The sequence below is a fragment of the Dendrobates tinctorius genome, unplaced genomic scaffold, assembly GCF_039654945.1.
Source record: "Dendrobates tinctorius isolate UK_male_01 unplaced genomic scaffold, ASM3965494v1 ptg000093l, whole genome shotgun sequence".
NCBI lineage: Eukaryota > Metazoa > Chordata > Amphibia > Anura > Dendrobatidae > Dendrobates > Dendrobates tinctorius.
Window position 1 is genome coordinate 5,661,364 of NW_027361761.1, and position 20,825 is coordinate 5,682,188.

General features: G+C 47.1%; 1 protein-coding gene across 1 annotated transcript; it reads left to right on the forward strand.

The window, feature by feature from the left end:
* Positions 1 to 13,955: 13,955 nt before the first annotated feature.
* On the forward strand, positions 13,956 to 20,620 carry LOC141098640 (uncharacterized). The gene is made up of 3 exons (XM_073586610.1): positions 13,956 to 14,099; positions 14,214 to 15,364; positions 20,571 to 20,620. Exons 1-3 carry the CDS (start codon positions 14,008 to 14,010, stop codon positions 20,618 to 20,620), a joined length of 1,293 nt encoding a protein of 430 aa, XP_073442711.1. The 5' UTR covers positions 13,956 to 14,007.
* The last annotated feature ends 205 nt before the right edge of the window (positions 20,621 to 20,825 follow it).

Consider the following 20,825-nt stretch of genomic DNA (forward strand, 5'->3'; position numbering starts at 1 on the left):
ATGGGGGACATATATACCAGGTAAGAAACCAGGATGAGGGACATATATACCAGGTAAGAATCCAGGATGGGGAACATATATACCAGGTAAGAACCCAGGATGGGGGACATATGTACCAGGTAAGAACCCAGGATGAGGGACATATATACTAGGTAAGAACACAGGATGATGGGCATATATACCAGGTAAGAACCCTGGATGGTGGGCATATACACCAGGTAATAAACCAGGATGGGGGACATATATACCAAGTAAGAACCCAGGATGGTGGACATATATACCAGGTAAGAACCCAGGATGGTGGGCATATATACCAGATTAGAACCCAGGATCAGGGACATATATACCAAGTAAGAAACCAGGATGGGGGACATATACACCAGGTAGGAATCCAGGATGGGGGATATATATACCAGGTAAGAAACCAGGATGAGGCACATATATACCAGGTAAGAATCCAGGATGGGGAACATATATACCAGGTAAGAACCCAGGATGGGGGACATATGTACCAGGTAAGAACCCAGGATGAGGGACATATATACTAGGTAAGAACACAGGATGATGGGCATATATACCAGGTAAGAACCCTGGATGGTGGGCATATATACCAGGTAAGAACCCAGGATGGGGGACATATATACCAGGTAAGAAACCAGGATGGGGGACATATATACCAGGTAGGAATCCAGGATGGGGGATATATATACCAGGTAAGAACCCAGGATGGTGGACATATATACCAGGTAAGAACCCAGGATGGTGGGCATATATACCAGGTAAGAACCCAGGATGGTGGACATATATACCAGGTAAGAACCCAGGATGGTGGACATATATACCAGGTAAGAACCCTGGATGGTGGGCATATATACCAGGTAAGAACCCAGGATGGTGGACATATATACCAGGTAAGAACCCAGGATGGGGGACATATATACCAGGTAGGAATCCAGGATGGGGGATATATATACCAGGTAAGAACCCAGGATGGTGGACATATATACCAGGTAAGAACCCAGGATGGTGGGCATATATACCAGATTAGAACCCAGGATCAGGGACATATATACCAGGTAAGAATCCAGGATGGGGGACATATACACCAGGTAGGAATCCAGGATGGGGGATATATATACCAGGTAAGAACCCAGGATGGTGGACATATATACCAGGTAAGAATCCAGGATGGGGGACATATACACCAGGTAGGAATCCAGGATGGGGGATATATATACCAGGTAAGAACCCAGGATGGGGGACATATATACCAGGTAGGAATCCAGGATGGGGGACATATACACCAGGTAGGAATCCAGGATGGGGGATATATATACCAGGTAAGAACCCAGGATGGGGGACATATATACCAGGTAAGAATCCAGGATGGGGGACATATATACCAGGTAAGAACCCAGGATGGGGGACATATATACCAGGTAAGAATCCAGGATGGGGGACATATATACCAGGTAAGAACCCAGGATGGGGGACATATATACCAGGTAGGAATCCAGGATGGGGGACATATATACCAGGTAAGAACCCAGGATGGGGGATATATATACCAGGTAAGAACCCAGGATGGTGGACATATATACCAGGTAAGAATCCAGGATGGGGGACATATACACCAGGTAGGAATCCAGGATGGGGGATATATATACCAGGTAAGAACCCAGGATGGGGGACATATATACCAGGTAAGAATCCAGGATGGGGGACATATATACCAGGTAAGAACCCAGGATGGGGGACATATATACCAGGTAAGAATCCAGGATGGGGGACATATATACCAGGTAAGAACCCAGGATGGGGGACATATATACCAGGTAGGAATCCAGGATGGGGGACATATATACCAGGTAAGAACCCAGGATGGGGGACATATATACCAGGTAGGAATCCAGGATGGGGGATATATATACCAGGTAAGAACCCAGGATGGGGGACATATATACCAGGTAGGAATCCAGGATGGGGGACATATATACCAGGTAAGAACCCAGGATGGTGGACATATATACCAGGTAAGAATCCAGGATGGGGGACATATACACCAGGTAGGAATCCAGGATGGGGGATATATATACCAGGTAAGAACCCAGGATGGGGGACATATATACCAGGTAAGAACCCAGGATGGGGGACATATATACCAGGTAGGAATCCAGGATGGGGGACATATATACCAGGTAAGAACCCAGGATGGGGGACATATATACCAGGTAAGAACCCAGGATGGGGGACATATATACCAGGTAGGAATCCAGGATGGGGGATATATATACCAGGTAAGAACCCAGGATGGGGGACATATATACCAGGTAAGAACCCAGGATGGGGGACATATATACCAGGTAGGAATCCAGGATGGGGGACATATATACCAGGTAAGAATCCAGGATGGGGGACATATACACCAGGTAGGAATCCAGGATGGGGGATATATATACCAGGTAAGAACCCAGGATGGGGGACATATATACCAGGTAAGAACCCAGGATGGGGGACATATATACCAGGTAGGAATCCAGGATGGGGGATATATATACCAGGTAAGAACCCAGGATGGGGGACATATATACCAGATAAGAACCCGGGATGGGGGACACATATCTGGTAAGAATCCAGGATGGGGGACATACAGTCATGGCCAAAAGTATTGACACTCCTGCAATTCTGTCAGATAATACTCAGTTTCATCCTGAAAATCAGGCCCGGATTGGCAATATAACCAACCGGGCATTTTCCCGCTGGGCCGCTGACACCTGGGCCGCGGGCGGCAGCGCCCGATCATCTGGCCGCTTGCCAGCTGCTGCGGCCACTGTTGCTCCTGCCGCCGGCCCTCTGCAGCACGGCGGTGATAGTTTCCAAGTTCCTCCCGCACTGCAGGGAGATAAGCCGCCACGCCCTCGCCTTAGCATGAGACCCCCTCCCCCCCGCAGCCACTCACAGCGTCGCACTCGCTTGCCTGCTCGCTCTGTTCGCAGGACCTGTGATGAGGTCACAGGAGGGGAGGAGTCAGGGGGTCACATGATCAGGAGCCTTTGTCCAGACCCCCGATCATGTCACCCCTGACTCCGCCCCTCCTGTGACCTCATCACAGGTCCTGTGCGCTCAGCCTTGCCTCTACCGTCTGCGACTGCAAGACTCTGCTTTGCTGTTGTCATGGTGCTGGTTGAGGTAAGTATGTGTGGGGTCAGGATTTACAGTGTGGATGTAGCAGAGCTGTGTGTGTATGAGGTGTACGGAGCAGAGCCGTGTGTGTATGAGGTGTACGGAGCGGAGCCGTGTGTGTATGAGGTGTACGGAGCGGAGCCGTGTGTACAAGGTGTACAGAGCGGAGCCGTGTGTGTATGAGGTGTACGGAGCGGAGCCGTGTGTGTACGAGGTGTACGGAGCAGAGCCGTGTGTGTACGAGGTGTACGGAGAGGAGCCGTGTGTATGAGGTGTACGGAGCGGAGCCGCGTGTGTACGAGGTGTACGGAGAGGAGCCGCGCGTGTACGAGGTGTACGGAGAGGAGCCGCAGGTGTACGAGGTGTACGTAGAGGAGCCGCGCGTGTACGAGGTGTACGGAGAGGAGCCGTGTGTGTACTAGGTGTACGGAGCGGAGCCGTGTGTGTACTAGGTGTACGGAGCGGAGCCGTGTTTATGAGGTGTACGGAGCGGAGCCGTGTGTACGAGGTGTACGGAGCGGAGCCTTGTGTGTATGAGGTGTACGAGCAGAGCCGTGTGTGTACGAGGTGTACGGAGCGGAGCCGTGTGTACGAGGTGTACGGAGCGGAGCCGTGTGTACGAGGTGTACGGAGCGGAGCCGTGTGTGTATGAGGTGTACGGAGCGGAGCCGTGTGTGTACGAGGTGTACGGAGCGGAGCCGTGTGTGTATGAGGTGTACGGAGCGGAGCCGTGTGTGTACGAGGTTTACGGAGCGGAGCCGTGTGTGTACGAGGTGTACGGAGCGGAGCCGTGTGTGTACGAGGTGTACTGAGCAGAGCCGTGTGTGTACGAGATGTACGGAGCAGAGCCGTGTGTGTACGAGGTGTACGGAGAGGAGCCGCGCGTGTACGAGGTGTACGGTGAGGAGCCGCAAGTGTACGAGGTGTACGGAGAGGAGCCGCGCGTGTACGAGGTGTACGGAGCGGAGCCGTGTGTGTACAAGGTGTACGGAGCAGAGCCGTGTGTGTACGAGGTGTACGGAGCGGAGCCGTGTGTGTATGAGGTGTACGGAGCGGAGCCGTGTGTGTACGAGGTGTACGGAGCAGAGCCGTGTGTGTACGAGGTGTACGGAGCAGAGCCGTGTGTGTACGAGGTGTACGGAGAGGAGCCGCGCGTGTACGAGGTGTACGGAGAGGATCCGCAGGTGTACGAGGTGTACGGAGAGGAGCCGCGCGTGTACGAGGTGTACGGAGAGGAGCCGCGCGTGTACGAGGTGTACGGAGAGGAGCCGCGTGTGTATGAGGTGTACGGAGCGGAGCCGCGTGTGTATGAGGTGTATGGAGCGGTGCCGTGTGTGTACTAGGTGTACGGAGCGGAGCCGTGTGTGTACGAGGTGTACGGAGCGGAGCCGTGTGTGTACGAGGTGTACGGAGCAGAGCCGTGTGTGTACGAGGTGTACGGAGAGGAGCCGCGCGTGTACGAGGTGTACGGAGAGAAGCCGCAGGTGTACGAGGTGTACGGAGAGGAGCCGCGCGTGTACGAGGTGTACGGAGAGGAGCCGCGCGTGTACGAGGTGTACGGAGAGGAGCCGCGCGTGTACGAGGTGTACGGAGAGGAGCCGCGTGTGTATGAGGTGTACGGAGCGGAGCCGCGTGTGTATGAGGTGTATGGAGCGGTGCCGTGTGTGTACTAGGTGTACGGAGCGGAGCCGTGTGTACGAGGTGTACGGAGCGGAGCCGTGTGTGTACGAGGTGTACGGAGCGGAGCTGTGTGTGTATGAGGTGTACGGAGCAGAGCCGTGTGTGTATGAGGTGTACGGAGCGGAGCCGTGTGTACGAGGTGTACGGAGCGGAGCCGTGTGTACGAGGTGTACGGAGCGGAGCCTTGTGTACGAGGTGTACGGAGCGGAGCCGTGTGTGTACGAGGTGTACGGAGCGGAGCCGTGTGTGTATGAGGTGTATGGAGCGGAGCCGTGTGTGTACGAGGTGTACGGAGCAGAGCCGTGTGTGTACGAGGTGTACGGAGAGGAGCCGCGCGTGTACGAGGTGTACGGAGAGGAGCCGTAGGTGTACGAGATGTACGGAGAGGAGCCGCAGGTGTACGGAGAGGAGCCGCGCGTGTACGAGGTGTACGGAGAGGAGCCGCGCGTGTACGAGGTGTACGGAGAGGAGCCGCGTGTGTATGAGGTGTACGGAGCGGAGCCGTGTGTGTATGAGGTGTACGGAGCGGTGCCGTGTGTGTACTAGGTGTACGGAGCGGAGCCGTGTGTACGAGGTGTACAGAGCGGAGCCGTGTGTGTACGAGGTGTACAGAGCGGAGCCGTGTGTGTACGAGGTGTACAGAGCGGAGCCGTGTGTGTTCGAGGTGTACAGAGCGGAGCCGTGTGTGTACGAGGTGTACAGAGCGGAGCCGTGTGTGTACGAGGTGTACGGAGCAGAGCCGTGGGTGTACGAGGTGTACGGAGCGGAGCTGCGCGTGTACGAGGTGTACGGAGAGGAGCCGCGCGTGTACGAGGTGTACGGAGAGGAGCCGCAGGTGTACGGAGAGGAGCCGCGCGTGTACGGAGAGGAGCCACGCGTGTACGAGGTGTACGGAGAGGAGCTGCGCGTGTACGAGGTGTACGGAGAGGAGCCGCGTGTGTATGAGGTGTACGGAGCGGAGCCGGATGTGTACGAGATGTACGGAGAGGAGCCACGCGTGTACGAGGTGGACAGAGTGGAGCCGTGTGTGTATGGAGTGGAGCCATATGTGTACGGGATGTACGGAGCGGAGCCAAGTGTGTACAAAGCATACAAAGCGTGCTTTTCCCACGGACACAGGAGTATACGGCGGAGCCCCGAGGAGCATTTTAAAACACACACATGATGTTCCACCTGAAGTGATGTGCTGGAAGCTGACCGGAAATGAGATAATTTCTTGAGGAGATTGTGACGGAACCAGGAATGCTTCAGATCCATCACCGTGTCCTCCTCCGACAGCGCAGACAGCAGGATCGCCTTGGAATCGGGGATGCCGGCCATGTGAGCGGATCATGATAGGTCCTGCACCGGGAGGCTCAGGTGGGCACTACAATGGGAGCCGGGCTGCTATAGTATCTTTGTAGAATCTTTCTTTCTCGCTTTTTCTTTCTCTCTCTGTTCTTTCTTTCTCTCTCTGTTCTTTCTTCCCCTCTTTCTTTCTTTCTTTTTCTTTCCTCTCTTTCTCTCTGTTCTTTCTTTTCTTTACTTCTTTCTTTCTCTCCCTGTTCTTTCTCTGTCTCTCTGTTCTTTCTTTCCCCTCTTTCTCTGTCTCTCACTGTTCTTTCTTTGTCTCTCACTGTTCTTTCTTTCTTTCCCCTTTCTTTCTCGCTCTCTCTGTTTTCTTTTTTCTCTCTCTCTCTGTTTTCTCTCTTCCTTAGTGCCAGCCACTGTGCCCTCAGTACCAGTCAGTGTGATCAGCAGTGCTAAATGGGTGCGATTAGGTGTGGACATGGGTGTGACTATTTGTGACATGGGTGTGGCTGGGCGTGGCCAAAATTTGCCGCAGTCTTTGTCTGTCTTTCCCTTCTTCAAAAGTTGGGAGGTATGATAGGGGCGGCTATGACCAGGGGGTCTGGTTGCCCAATAGAGAGCAGTTCTGCCAGGAATTCTGTAATCATGCATACAAAAGGGGACAGAGATTTGGGAGGAGTACTGTACCTAAAAGCAATAAATAGGACTGAGCTGAAATACTGGGCACAGCTCTGACTACATGTTATATAGTCGTGTTAATCTCCTCTCACTTCTTGTAAACTACAAGTGTACAAAGATATTATATAGTCACCATGTGACTAGTGGGCCTTTGTAACTTCAAATGCCAGGGCTGAATTTTAGTCTCAGTCCGGCCCTGATTGCAAACACAAATTCTTTGGTATTATTATCTTCATTTAATTTGTCTTAAATGAAAAAACACAAAAAGAATTGTCCTAAAGCCAAATTGGATATAATTCCACACCAAACATAACAAAAAGGGTGGACAAAAGTATTGGCACTGTTCGAAAAATCATGTGATGCTTCTCTAATTTGTGTAATTAACAGCTCCTGTAACTTACCTGTGGCACCTAACAGGTGTTGGCAATAACTAAATCACACTTGCAGCCAGTTGACATGGATTAAAGTTGACTCAACCTCTGTCCTGTGTCCTTGTGTGTACCACATTGAGCATGGAGAAAAGAAAGAAGACCAAAGAAGTGTCTGAGGACTTGAGAAACCAAATTGTGAGGAAGCATGAGCAATCTCAAGGCTACAAGTCCATCTCCAAAGACCTGAATGTTCCTGTGTCTACCGTGCGCAGTGTCATCAAGAAGTTTAAAGCCCATGGCACTGTGGCTAACCTCCCTAGATGTGGACGGAAAATAAAAATTGACAAGAGATTTCAATGCAAGATTTGTGCGGATGTTGGATAAAGAACCTCCACTAACATCCAAACAAGTTCAAGCTGCCCTGCAGTCCGAGGGTACAACAGTGTCAACCCGTACTATCCGTCGGCATCTGAATGAAAAGGGACTGTATGGTAGGAGACCCAGGAAGACTCCACTTCTTACCCCGAGACATAAAAAAGCCAGGCTGGAGTTTGCCAAAACTTACCTGAAAAAGCCTAAAACATTTTGGAAGAATGTTCTCTGGTCAGATGAGACAAAAGTAGAGCTTTTAGGGCAAAAGCATCAACATAGAGTTTACAGGAGAAAAAAGAGGCATTCAAAGAAAAGTACACGGTCCCTACAGTCAAGCATGGCGGAGGTTCCCTGATGTTTTGGGGTTGCTTTGCTGCCTCTGGCACTGGACTGCTTGACCGTGTGCTTGGCATTATGAAGTCAGAAGACTACCAACAAATTTTGCAGCATAATATAGGGCCCAGTGTGAGAAAGCTGGGTCTACCTCAGAGGTCATGGGTCTTCCAGCAGGACAATAACCCAAAACACACTTCAAAAAGCACTAGAAAATGGTTTGAGAGAAAGCACTGGAGACTTCTAAGGTGGCCAGCAATGAGTCCAGACCTGAATCCCATAGAACACCTGTGGAGAGATCTAAAAATGGCAGTTTCAAATATCAGGGACCTGGAGTAGTTTGCCAAAGAAGAATGGTCTAAAATTCCAGCAGAGCATTGTAAGAAACTCATTGATGGTTACCGGAAGCAGTTGGTCGCAGTTATTTTGGCTAAAGGTTGTGCAACCAAGTATTAGGCTGAGGGTGCCAATACTTTTGTCCGGCCCATTTTTGGAGTTTTGTGTGAAATGATCAATGTTTTGCTTTTTGCTTCATTCTCTTTTGTGTTTTTTCATTTAAGACAAATTAAATGAAGATAATAATACCAAAGAATTTGTGTTTGCAATCATTTTCAGGAAGAAACTGAGTATTATCTGACAGAATTGCAGGGGTGTCAACACTTTTGGCCATGACTGTATATACCAGGTAAGAACCCAGGATGGGGATACATATATACCAGGTAAGAACCCAGGACGGTGGGCAAATATAACAGGTAAGAACCCAGAATGGGGGACATATATACCAGGTAAGAACCCAGGATGGGGGACATATATACCAGGTAAGAACCCAGGATGGGGGACATATATACCAGGTAAGAACCCAGGATGGGGGACATATATACCAGGTAAGAACCCAGAATGGGGGAAATATATACCAGGTAAGAACCCAGGATGGGGGACATATATACCAGGTAAGAACCCAGGATGGGGGACATATATACCAGGTAAGAACCCAGGATGGTGGGCATATATACCAGGTAAGAACCCAGGATGGGGAACATATATACCAGGTAAGAACCCAGTATGGGGGACACATATACCATGTAAGAATCCAGGATGGGGGACACATATACCAGGTAAGAATCCAGTATGGGGGACACATATACCAGGTAAGAATCCAGGATGGGGGACATATATACCAGGTAAGAACCCAGGATGGGGGACACATATCTGGTAAGAATCCAGGATGGGGGGCATATATACCAGGTAAGAACCCAGGATGGGGGACATATATACCAGGTAAGAACTCAGGATGGTGGACATATATACCAGGTAAGAACCCAGTATGGGGGACATATATACCAGGTAAGAACCCAGGATGGGGAACATATATACCAGGTAAGAACCCAGGATGGGGGACATATAAACCAGGTAAGAACCCAGGATGGGGGACATATATACCAGTTAAGATCCCAGGATGATGGGCATATACACCAGGTAAGAAACCAGGATGGGGGACATATATGCCAGGTAAGAACCCAGGATCGTGGACATATATACCAGGTAAGAATCCTGGATGGGGGACATATGTACCAGGTAAGAATCCAGGATGGGGGACATATATACCAGGTAAGAAACCAGGATGAGGGACATATATACCAGGTAAGAATCCAGGATGGGGAACATATATACCAGGTAAGAACCCAGGATGGGGGACATATGTACCAGGTAAGAACCCAGGATGATGGGCATATATACTAGGTAAGAGCACAGGATGGTGGACATATATACCAGTTAAGATCCCAGGATGATGGGCATATATACCAGGTAAGAACCCTGGATGGTGGGCATATACACCAGGTAAGAACCCAGGATGGGGGACATATATACCAGATAAGAATCCAGGATGGGGGACATATACACCAGGTAAGAATCCAGGATGGTGGACATATATACCAGGTAAGAATCCAGGATGGGGGACATATACACCAGGTAAGAATCCAGGATGGGGGACATATATACCAGGTAAGAACCCAGGATGGTGGACATATATACCAGGTAAGAACCCAGGATGGTGGGCATATATACCAGATTAGAACCCAGGATCAGGGACATATATACCAAGTAAGAAACCAGGATGGGGGACATATATACCAGGTAAGAACCCTGGATGGGGGCATATACACCAGGTAAGAAACCAGGATGGGGGACATATATACCAGATAAGAATCCAGGATGGGGGACATATACACCAGGTAAGAATCCAGGATGGGGGACATATATACCAGGTAAGAATCCAGGATGGGGGACATATACACCAGGTAAGAATCCAGGATGGGGGACATATATACCAGGTAAGAACCCAGGATGGTGGACATATATACCAGGTAAGAACCCAGGATGGTGGGCATATATACCAGATTAGAACCCAGGATCAGGGACATATATACCAAGTAAGAAACCAGGATGGGGGACATATATACCAGGTAAGAATCCAGGATGGGGGACATATACACCAGGTAAGAATCCAGGATGGGGGATATATATACCAGGTAAGAATCCAGGATGGGGGACATATATACCAGGTAAGAAACCTGGATGGGGGACATATATACCAGGTAAGAACACAGGATGGGGGACATATATACCAGGTAAGAACCCAGGATGGGGGACATATATACCAAGTAAGAAACCAGGATGGGGGACATATATACCAGGTAAGAACCCGGGATGGGGGACATATATACCAGGTAAGAACCCGGGATGGGGGACATATATACCAGGTAAGAACCCGGGATGGGGGACATATATACCAGGTAAGAACCCGGGATGGGGGACATATATACCAGGTAAGAACCCGGGATGGGGGACATACAGTCATATGTTAAAGTTTGGGCACCCCTATTAATGTTAACCTTTTTTCTTTATAACAATTTTGGTTTTTGCAACAGCTATTTCAGTTTCACATATCTAATAACTGATGGACTCAGTTATATTTCTGGATTCAAATGAGGTTTATTGTACTAACAGAAAATGTGCAATCTGCATTTAATCAAAATTTGACTGGTGCAAAGTATGGGCACCCTTATCATTTTCTTGATTTGAACACTCCTAACTACTTTTTACTGACTTCCTGAAGCACTAAATTGGTTTTGTAACCTCATTAAGCTTTGAACTTCATAGCCAGGTGTATCAAATCATGAGAAAAGGTATTTAAGGTGGCCACTTGCAAGTAGTTCTCCTATTTGATTCTCCTATGAAGAGTGGCATCATGGGCTCCGCAAAACAACTCTCAAATGATCTGAAAAGAAAGATTATTTAACATAGCTTTTCAGGGGAAGGATACAAAAAGTTGTCTCAGAGATTTAACCTGTTAGTTTCCACTGTGAGGAACATAGTAAGGAAATGGAAGAACACAGGTACAGTTCTTGTTAAGCCCAGAAGTGGCAGGCCAAGAAAAATATCAGAAAGGCAGAGAAGAAGAATGGTGAGAACAGTCAAGGACAATCCACAGACCACCTCCAAAGACCTGCAGCATCATCTTGCTGCAGATGGTGTCACTGTGCATCGGTCAACAATACAGCGCACTTTGCACAAGGAGAAGCTTTATGGGAGAGCGATGCGAAAGAAGCCGTTTCTGCAAGCACGCCACAAACAGAGTCGCCTGAGGTATGCAAAAGCACATTTGGACAAGCCAGTTACATTTTGGAAGAAGGTCCTATGGACTGATGAAACAAAGATTGAGTTGTTTGGTCATACAAAAAGGCGTTATGCATGGAGGCTAAAAAACACAGCATTCCAAGAAAAACATTTGCTACCCACAGTAAAATTTGGTGGAGGTTCCATCATGCTTTGGGGCTGTGTGGCCAATGCCGGCACCGGGAATCTTGTTAAAGTTGAAGGTCGCATGGATTCAACTCAGTATCAGCAGGTTCTTGACAATAATGTGCAAAAATCAGTGACGAAGTTGAAGTTACGCAGGGGATGGATATTTCAGCAAGACAATGATCCAAAACACCGCTCCAAATCTACTCAGGGATTCATGCAGAGGAACAATTACAATGTTCTGGAATGGCCATCCCAGTCCTCATACCTGAATATCATTGAACATCTGTGGGATGATTTGAAGCGGGCTGTCCATGCTCTGCGACCATCAAACTTAACTGAACTGGAATTGTTTTGTAAACAGGAATGGTCACAAATACCTTCATCCAGGATCCAGGAACTCATTAATAGCTACAGGAAGCGATTAGAGGCTGTTATTTTTGCAAAAGGAGGATCTACGAAATATTAATGTCATTTTTATATTGAGGTGCCCATACTTTTGCACCGGTCAAATTTTGTTTAAATGCAGATTGCACATTTTCTGTTAGTACAATAAACCTAATTTGAATCCAGAAGTATAAGGCCTCTTTCACACATCAGGTTTTCGCCGTCAGGCGCGATCCGGCGCTTTTGACAAAAATCGGATCCGGCGAAATGCAATGCCGGATCCGGTTCCCCCCCCATTGACTTGCATTTGCGCCGGATCGCGCCGGATGGCCATGCGTTTCATCCGGTTTTCGCCGGATCCGGCAATGTGTCGCGATCCGGCGTCTGGAAAAAACGGCTACTGCAACGTTTTTTGTCTCCGGCGAAAAAGCCGGACGCGCCGGATTCGGCGCGTCCGGCTTTTTCACACAATGAAAGCCTATGAGCGCCGCAATGCGCCTGATCCGGCGAAAGCCGGATCCGGTTTTTTTGGTCTGAGCATGCTCAGTAGCTCTGCCCACAAGACATATATAAAAGCAAGACAGTGGGACCCACAGCCACACCCAACATGCCACCCAAGAAAGCAACCAAGCGCAGGAGAAGGCAGGAGACCACTGCAGCACCATCAGCACCACCACCACCCCAAATGGAGCAGCAAATGGAACATGCTGAGGAGGGGAGGCCAGCAGCAGATGAGAGACGGTAATTATCAAATCCCCCATTCTTCCAAACTAGGGCCATGGAATATCAAGATATTGATTGGCCCTTTGTTTCTCTTTATTCAACAGCCGCCCAAGAGATGCAGCAGCAGCAGCAGAAATGGCAGCACTGGCAGCAGCAACAGCAGCAGCAATACCCACAGCCATGGAGTCTGGCCATCAACAGGACAGCACATCTTCTTCTGGGAGCCCTCCCTCGCATCGTCAGCGTTTGACGGTAAGTTTTTATTTCCAAAATCCATCATCTCTGTAATATATGTCTATTCATTGCCTTTTATTTCAAAACAGGAATCACAAGATGAAGAGGAGCTCCCAGAAGAAGAAGGAAGGGGTGGACAGACACCTGGAGTGGGCTCACAATTGGTAAGTTTTTGGCATCAAACGCAGAAACACAACATCACACTACACACAACACATAGAAAACAATGTTCTGCAGACCACACACAGCAAACAAATGCCTACATCCAAAGACATAACATTTTTTGTTTTCTTCTCTAGTCTTCCCAATCTGGTGCTCGGCCAAGAGGTCCTCGCAGTGCCTCCCAGGGTCGTCGGCTACAGCAACGCGGCGGTCACCAGCGTGTAAGTATAAATATTTTTGCTTTGTTTTTTTGGCTTTTTTATTTCATTTCTTTTGTGGAGGCTAATTATGTTATTTTTGTCTTTTTCTTTAACAGCCTTCACAGCGTGCTCCCGACTCTGACGGTGAGGATGGAGGACTCGATGTGGACCACCTCATCGATCTCGTCAGAGAAAGGGAGCCGCTCTGGAATATGGCTGACCGTCGCCACGCTGACCTGATCGTTACCCGACGACTCTGGGAGGAAATCTGTTCGCTCCTTGTGGGCCGCTGGGAGGACCTCGATGTTCGGGCCCAGATTAAAGAGCGTAAGTATATACAGTACCGGTTGCTTGATGTAAACCAGTGTTTCCCGAACTCCAGTCCTCGTGGTCCCCACGGATCATGTGTTCAGGATTTCTATTTACTATGGAAATCCTGAAAACATGACCCCTGGGGACCATGAGGACTGGAGTTTGGGAAACACTGATGTTGTATACTAACCACTTTGTCCTTTCTCGTTTCAGGGGAGAGAATTGTGAAGTGGTGGCGGTCTGTGAGGGATCGTTTCAAGAAGGAGTTCAATAAAGAGATGCGGGCCCCGAGTGGATCTGGAGGACGCAGGAGCAAGTACAAGTACGCACGAGCCCTGTCGTTCCTCCGGGATACAATGGTCACCAGAAGGTAAATATTACACACCACATGTGACAAAAAAATGCTTAGATGTAACTTTTTTTTTTCAGCCAGGGCCATACCATGTCACTATTTTAATTGTTTTTTATTCTCTTTATTCCACAGCACGGTGAGCAGCACTCGGGAGCCTGCACGATTGAACCCTTCTGAGGCGATCCCTGAGGAGACCGGCACCGAGGGACACTTCGACCGCCCCGGTACATCTGCACCTTCCCAGCCTTCCCACACATTCGACCCATCTGTCCCATCCACCAGCACAGGAGCATCGTGGCCGCCTACATTACATGAAGCTGCTGGTGAGGAGATCGCTTTCCCTTTACCCCACCCTTCTGCCCCTGCCACCTCTAGTACACCTGCGGGTACTGGGCGGCAGCGGCAGAGGGGTCAGGAAAAGACTTATGCGCCAGAGTTCTTGCATCTGAATGCAACTTTCCAGAACTGTCTAAAAGTCTTGTCAGAGCAAATCTCCGCAGGCTATCAGCAGATCAACTCCAGCATTCTGGAGGTGAAGACACTTCTGCAAACCATGCATTCAGAAGCAAGATCTTCGCCAAACCACACCTTTTTCAGGTCTGTTGTGGAGCGCATGGAAACGCTCTCTCCTGCCCAGCAGATGCATGTAATGCATTCATGCCACGCTGCTCTCCAGCAAGTTACCTCCCAACCTCCTCCTCCCACCACAGTAGTTCCTCCACCTGCACCCCCTCCAGCCACTTTCCATCCTCCCCCTCCTATTACATCTACACCCCCTCCAGCCACTTTCCATCCTCCCCCTCCTATTACATACCATCCACCTCCCCAGCACCAGCAACCTCCCCAGCACCAGCAACCTCCCCAGTACCAGCAACCTCCCCAGTACCAGCAACCTCCCCAGCACCAGCAACCTCCCCAGCACCAGCAACCTCCCCAGTACCAGCAACCTCCCCAGTACCAGCAACCTCCCCAGTACCAGCAACCTCCCCAGTACCTGCAAACTCCCCAGTACCAGCAACCTCCCCAGTACCAGACATCTCCCCACTTCCAGCAACCTGCCCCGTACCAAACTCCTTCCCCATACAACTTGCCATCAACATCATCTGCTCCTACAGTCCCTGCCCAACCCTCCACTCCACCACCCACCACCTCTTCTGCCTCCCACATGTCCACCCATTCTGTAGTTTTTTCCACACCTTCACCTCTAACTGTTCCTTCCCCACCACGATCCAAGTCCTCTCTCCACACTCCCAGTGTTGAAGTGTCCCGCAGCCCCTCCAGCAGTATTTCCACCCCACACTACACAGATTTATAATGTGTGTATTTAAATAAAAATGACCAGTTTTATGGTTTCAAAGCTTTATTAAAAAAGTTTATTAAAATGTAAAAAAAGTTTACTAAAAAAAACATTTTTCAATAAAAGTTAAATTATTTTACACTGGTTGTCTGTCATTTCTTTCTGCGGCCAAAAAGGTTAAATACAGGGTATTTAAAAGGTAAAATGGTATTCAAAACTAGGTATATAACTGTGGGTAAATTTTAGCTTTTTGCCACAGTTGTGTTCCTGGTTGTGTTTGAAGCAAAGTATTTCACCTGAAAAGTTGTGTTTATTGTTGGTGATTTCCTAACAATGTACACAACTTTTGTTAAAAGGTGAAATACTTTGCATAAAACACAACCAGGTACACACCTGTGGCCTAAAGCTAAAAATAGAGACCATGACAAGATAGCCAACTTTGGTTGGCAAAGGTATATACTGTTGGTACAGAAGGTACACAAGTTTGGTTGGGCACAAATCTTTCACACTCTGTCATCCTGCCAGTGTACTCTGCCTTGAGGTGACATAAAGTATAGTGCAAAATTGTCCCTCATTACTGAAACCGTCACAGAACTTCTAGTGGTAATGTCATGGTAATCTTGCAAGGTGGTTTCTTCAGAGGTGTTCTCAATGGAAATGGGTTCCTTGCAGATAACAAAATTGTGGAGTACCACGCAAGCTTTGATCACCTCGTCCACAGTTTCTGTCTTGAGGTTGATCGCAGTCAATAGGACCCGCCATTTGGCTGTCAGAATACCAAAGGTACATTCAACCATTCTTCTTGCTCTTGTGAGGCGGTAATTAAAAATGCGTTTTGGTCTTGTCAATCCTCTGCTAGAGTACGGTTTCAAAAGGTGTTCTGACAGCTGGAAGGCTTCATCCCCTACACAGACAAATGGCATAGGTGGACCAGATGTTTGCGGCAGCGGTCTAGGTGGTGGGAACTGGAAGGTGTTTCCATACAGTTTACGCCCCATGGCAGACAGTTTGAAAACTTGAGAGTCATTGGAGCGGCCATAGGCCCCAATATCAACCGCAATAAATTTGTATTCCGCGTCAGCGATGGCCATGAGGACAATTGAAAAATATTTCTTGTAATTGAAATATTCCGATCCCGATCCAGCTGGCTTTACAATGCGGATATGTTTCCCGTCCACAGCGCCCAAGCAGTTGGGAAACTGACATATCTGTAGAAACTTGTCAGCAATTTCAATCCACCTCTCTGTTGTGGGCTCTGGTAAAAACTCTTCAGCTAAGGAGTCCCACAGTGCACGGCATGTGTACTTCACAATTCCAGATATGGTGGAAATCCCGAGTCTGTACTGGAAATGCAGTGACAAAAGGGATTCTCCAGTTGCAAGAAATCTGTGGGGAATTAAAAAACAATAAATTAGTTTTAAATCACAGCATTACATACCAAAACTGACCTATAACACTTGGAGATACAAACTACCACCAACAAGATTGCAGTGAAAGTGTGCTCTGATGCGAGCATATCCAATAAATGTGGCTTACCTTAAAGTCACCATCAGACGCTCTGCGGGTGAAACAGAGAAGCCGCAATAGGTGTCCGCTTTTCTTATGAGGTGTGCAATGCGCTCCACCAAGTAATCAAAATTCTCCATTTTCATCCGAACATATCCAAAAAATTTATCCGGGTTTCGTCGAAGGTCCATGCAGAGTGTAGAATAGACCCCACGCGTCATTCTCTTGGCTGTGATGGGGTGGATCCACAAACGTCGTCTACGATGCCTGATGCGCTGCTGTCTCGCTCTCTCCTTCTCCAGAACAATCACCCTCAAATGATTCGCCTCCGCTATAAAATCCGCCAAATTCTTCAAAATATTTCCAATGACAACATCCATCTTCGCCAGTAACTTGCTCTTCTCTCCAACCTGCACTTTCTCCTCTACAACCTGTCAAAGAAGGGCTGTAGGAACATGCTATATATAGTTTTCCAGTAGCCAATCCCGTTCGGAAGGCCACAAGGGTCAATTTTAAAAACCGGATCCGGCGTAATCCGTCGAAAAACGGATAGAAAAACGGATGAACCGGATGAGACGGATCCGGTTTTGTCTGTCAGGTTTTACAAAACATTTGCCAGATCCGGCATTCCGGCACGACGCCGGATCGCGCCTGACGCCGAAAACCTGATGTGTGAAAGTAGCCTAACTGAGTCCATCAGTTATTAGATATATGAAACTGAAATAGCTGTTGCAAAAACCAAAATTGTTATAAAGAAAAAAGGTTAACATTAATAGGGGTGCCCAAACTTTAACATATGACTATCTCCTTCAGTACTCTGGGGTGTAATTCATCTGGACCTGGAGACTTGAATTCATTTAGGTTAGCTAACTGTTTCCTCACTATCTTTCTGTTTATAGATATCCTGGATTCTTCTATTCCCTTAATAGGACAGTGAAGAACAGTTGATGTTACATTTCCTTTCTGAGAGAAAACAGATGCAAAATAGGAATTTAAAAGTTCGGCCTTCTCAACATCCTGTCTTACCATTTCATCATTTTCATCCTGTAAAAATCCTATAGCATCTTTGACTTTTCTTTTACTTTTGACATATCCCCAAAATCCTTTATTATTGCTTTTGACATCTCTTGCAATGCTCAATTCATTGTCAGCTTTAGTTAATCTGATTTGTGCCCTGCAGGTTCTGCAGACAGCATTATATTTTTCCTTAGATATGCCTCCCTCTTTCCATTGTATAAACATTTTTTTCTTCCTTTTTAGCATTTGCTTAAGTTCTGTGTTCATTCATCCTGGTTTCCTTAAATGCTTCCTATTCTTCCCTCTTTTTGGAATTGTTAATAATTGTGCTTTGAGAATTTCATTTTTCAAGATTTCCCATCCTTCCTGGACATTTTTGTCTTTAAGGATATCCAGCCATTGGATTCCTCCAATTCTCTTTCTGAATCCCTTAAAATCTGCCTTTCTGAAATCTAACCTTGACGTCTGAGTCTTCACAGGTCTTCCTCCTCTAGTTGTCCAAAATTCTAAAATAGCATGGTCGCTACCTCCTAGGGTCCCAGCCACTTTTACCTCCTCAACCATTTCCTCCCTGTTTATATTGATTAGATCCAAGGTAGCAGTTCCCCTTGTTTTCTCCCCTACCTTTTGGAAGATAAAGTTGTCAGCAAGAGAGGATAAGAATTTCCTTGACCTGTTAGTTTTGCCTGAGAGAGATTCCCAACAAATGTCTGGATAGTTGATATCTCCCATGACAACTATGTCATATTTTTTGGAGAACTTGGCCATTTGATGCATAAAGAGTTCATCCATATCTTCAGCTTGCACAGGCGGCCTGTAGTAAATGCCTACAATGGTGTCCTTTCCATTGTTCTGTCCTTGTATTCTTACCCAAACAGTTTCCACAGAACTCCCAGTCTCTGAAGCTTCAATCTCTGTGCAGATATACGCGTTTCTAACATACAATGCGACACCTCCTCCTCGTTTATCAAGTCTGTTTCTTGCAAATAAGTTGTATCCTTCTAGTCTTGTATTCCAATCATGTGTATCGTCTCACCAAGTTTCAGTGATTCCAATGACATCATATTTCTTTTCCTGTGTTAGTAGTTCCAATTCTCCTTGTTTGTTGCCCATGCTTTGTGCATTAGTATAGAAACATTTTAGTTTGTGATTGGTTTCTCTTTCTCCAATATTTTTATTATTTAGATTCTTTTGTCTTTGTTCTTCCTTTCCACTTCTAATAGCATAGTTCTCAATAGCATTTGTCAGGTGTATGGCTTTTTCTGGTCTTTTGCTTCCCTTCCCATGTTGTTCTAGTTTAAAGCTCTCCTTACAAGTGTAGCAAGTGTAGCAAGACATTCAGTAATGTCTTTCTTGAGCACCGGTGTCCAAAATTGCACACAATCCTCCAAGTGTGGTCTGACGAGTGATATGTACAGAGGGAGAATTATGTTTTCATCTCGTGTCCCCAGACCTCTTCTAATCCATCCCATGACCCTATTTGCTTTGGTGGCAGCTGCCTGACACTGGGCACTCCAATTTAGCTTCTTATTGACTAAGATGCCTAAGTCTTTTTCCATGTCTGATTTCCCCAGCAGTTTCCCATTTAGTAGTAATTGTAGCATCTGTTTCTTCTTCCCATGTGCATAACCTTACACTTATCTGTGTTAAACCTCATTTGCCATTTTTCAGCCCAATTCTCCAATTTACTCAAATCTGTCTGTAGTTGCAAACTGTCCTCCTTTGTGTTAATTTCCTTACATAGTTTTGTATCATCTGCAAATACTGATATTTTACTGTGTAAGCCATCCACTAGATCATTAATAAATATATTAAATAGTAGAGGGCCCAATACAGACCCCTGTGGTACCCCACTAGTAACCCTGACCCAATCTGAGTATGCCCCATTAATAACCACTCTTTGCTTTCTATCACTAAGCCAGCTACCTAGCCATCTACACACATTTTCCCCTAGCCCGAGCTTTCTCATCTTACTTACCAATCTTTTATGTGGGACAGTGTCAAATGCTTTAGAGAAGTCGAGATAAATGACATCCAATGATTCTGAACGAAGAGGAAGCCAGCTCACCAGTAGGCAGAAGCAGTAACTCGGAGCTCCGTACAGACCAACATAGACAATTAGGAAAGGAGAAAGTTCAGCTCAAGATACTTAAAATTCTTCTTTATTGAATCGGTTTAGAATAGACGCATCATGAGTCTCTCCATATAACCAAACCAGGTTAGAACAAGATGAGGCTACGCGTTTCGACCTACATGGTCTTTGTCACAGCCATATCCAGACTCCATCTTGGGTAGGATATATATGTATACCTGTCCACTAGAATTACTCCCAGTAATCACATGACATTACAGACAGACATCATAGTTCAAACAGACCACGATAAAAACATTAACAGTAATGCAACATTAAATCATGTCTTTTGTTTAGACCTTTCGGATATCTTGTATTTAGGTGATAGATCCAAAATGCCTCTCGGGTGAGAAGACATCGTCTGATGTCTCCCCCACCCCCGAGATGACAAATTCACCCGATCAATCCCCTGTACCTTAAAATGCAATGTGCTTCTAGCATGACATTCTATGAAGTGCTTTGAGGCTGCTGAGATGTTTCTTTCAAAAGTATTTATATTGGTTATCACATGCAGGTGCTCTCTGATTCGTATTTTTAGTTGTCTGGACGTACATCCAACATAAGACAACTCACACCGATCACAATTAATTTTATATATTACGCTACTAGAGTTGCAATTAATGTAATTTTTAATTTTAAAATTTAAAGTATGATCACTATTGCTAAACTCTTTAGACACCTGCGCATGCTTGCATGTTTTACAAATATTAGCACCGCACCTATAAAAACCTTTAGTAGTTAACCAGTTTTTTTTAGGTTTATTGTGATCCAAAGAAAACATGCTTGGTGATAA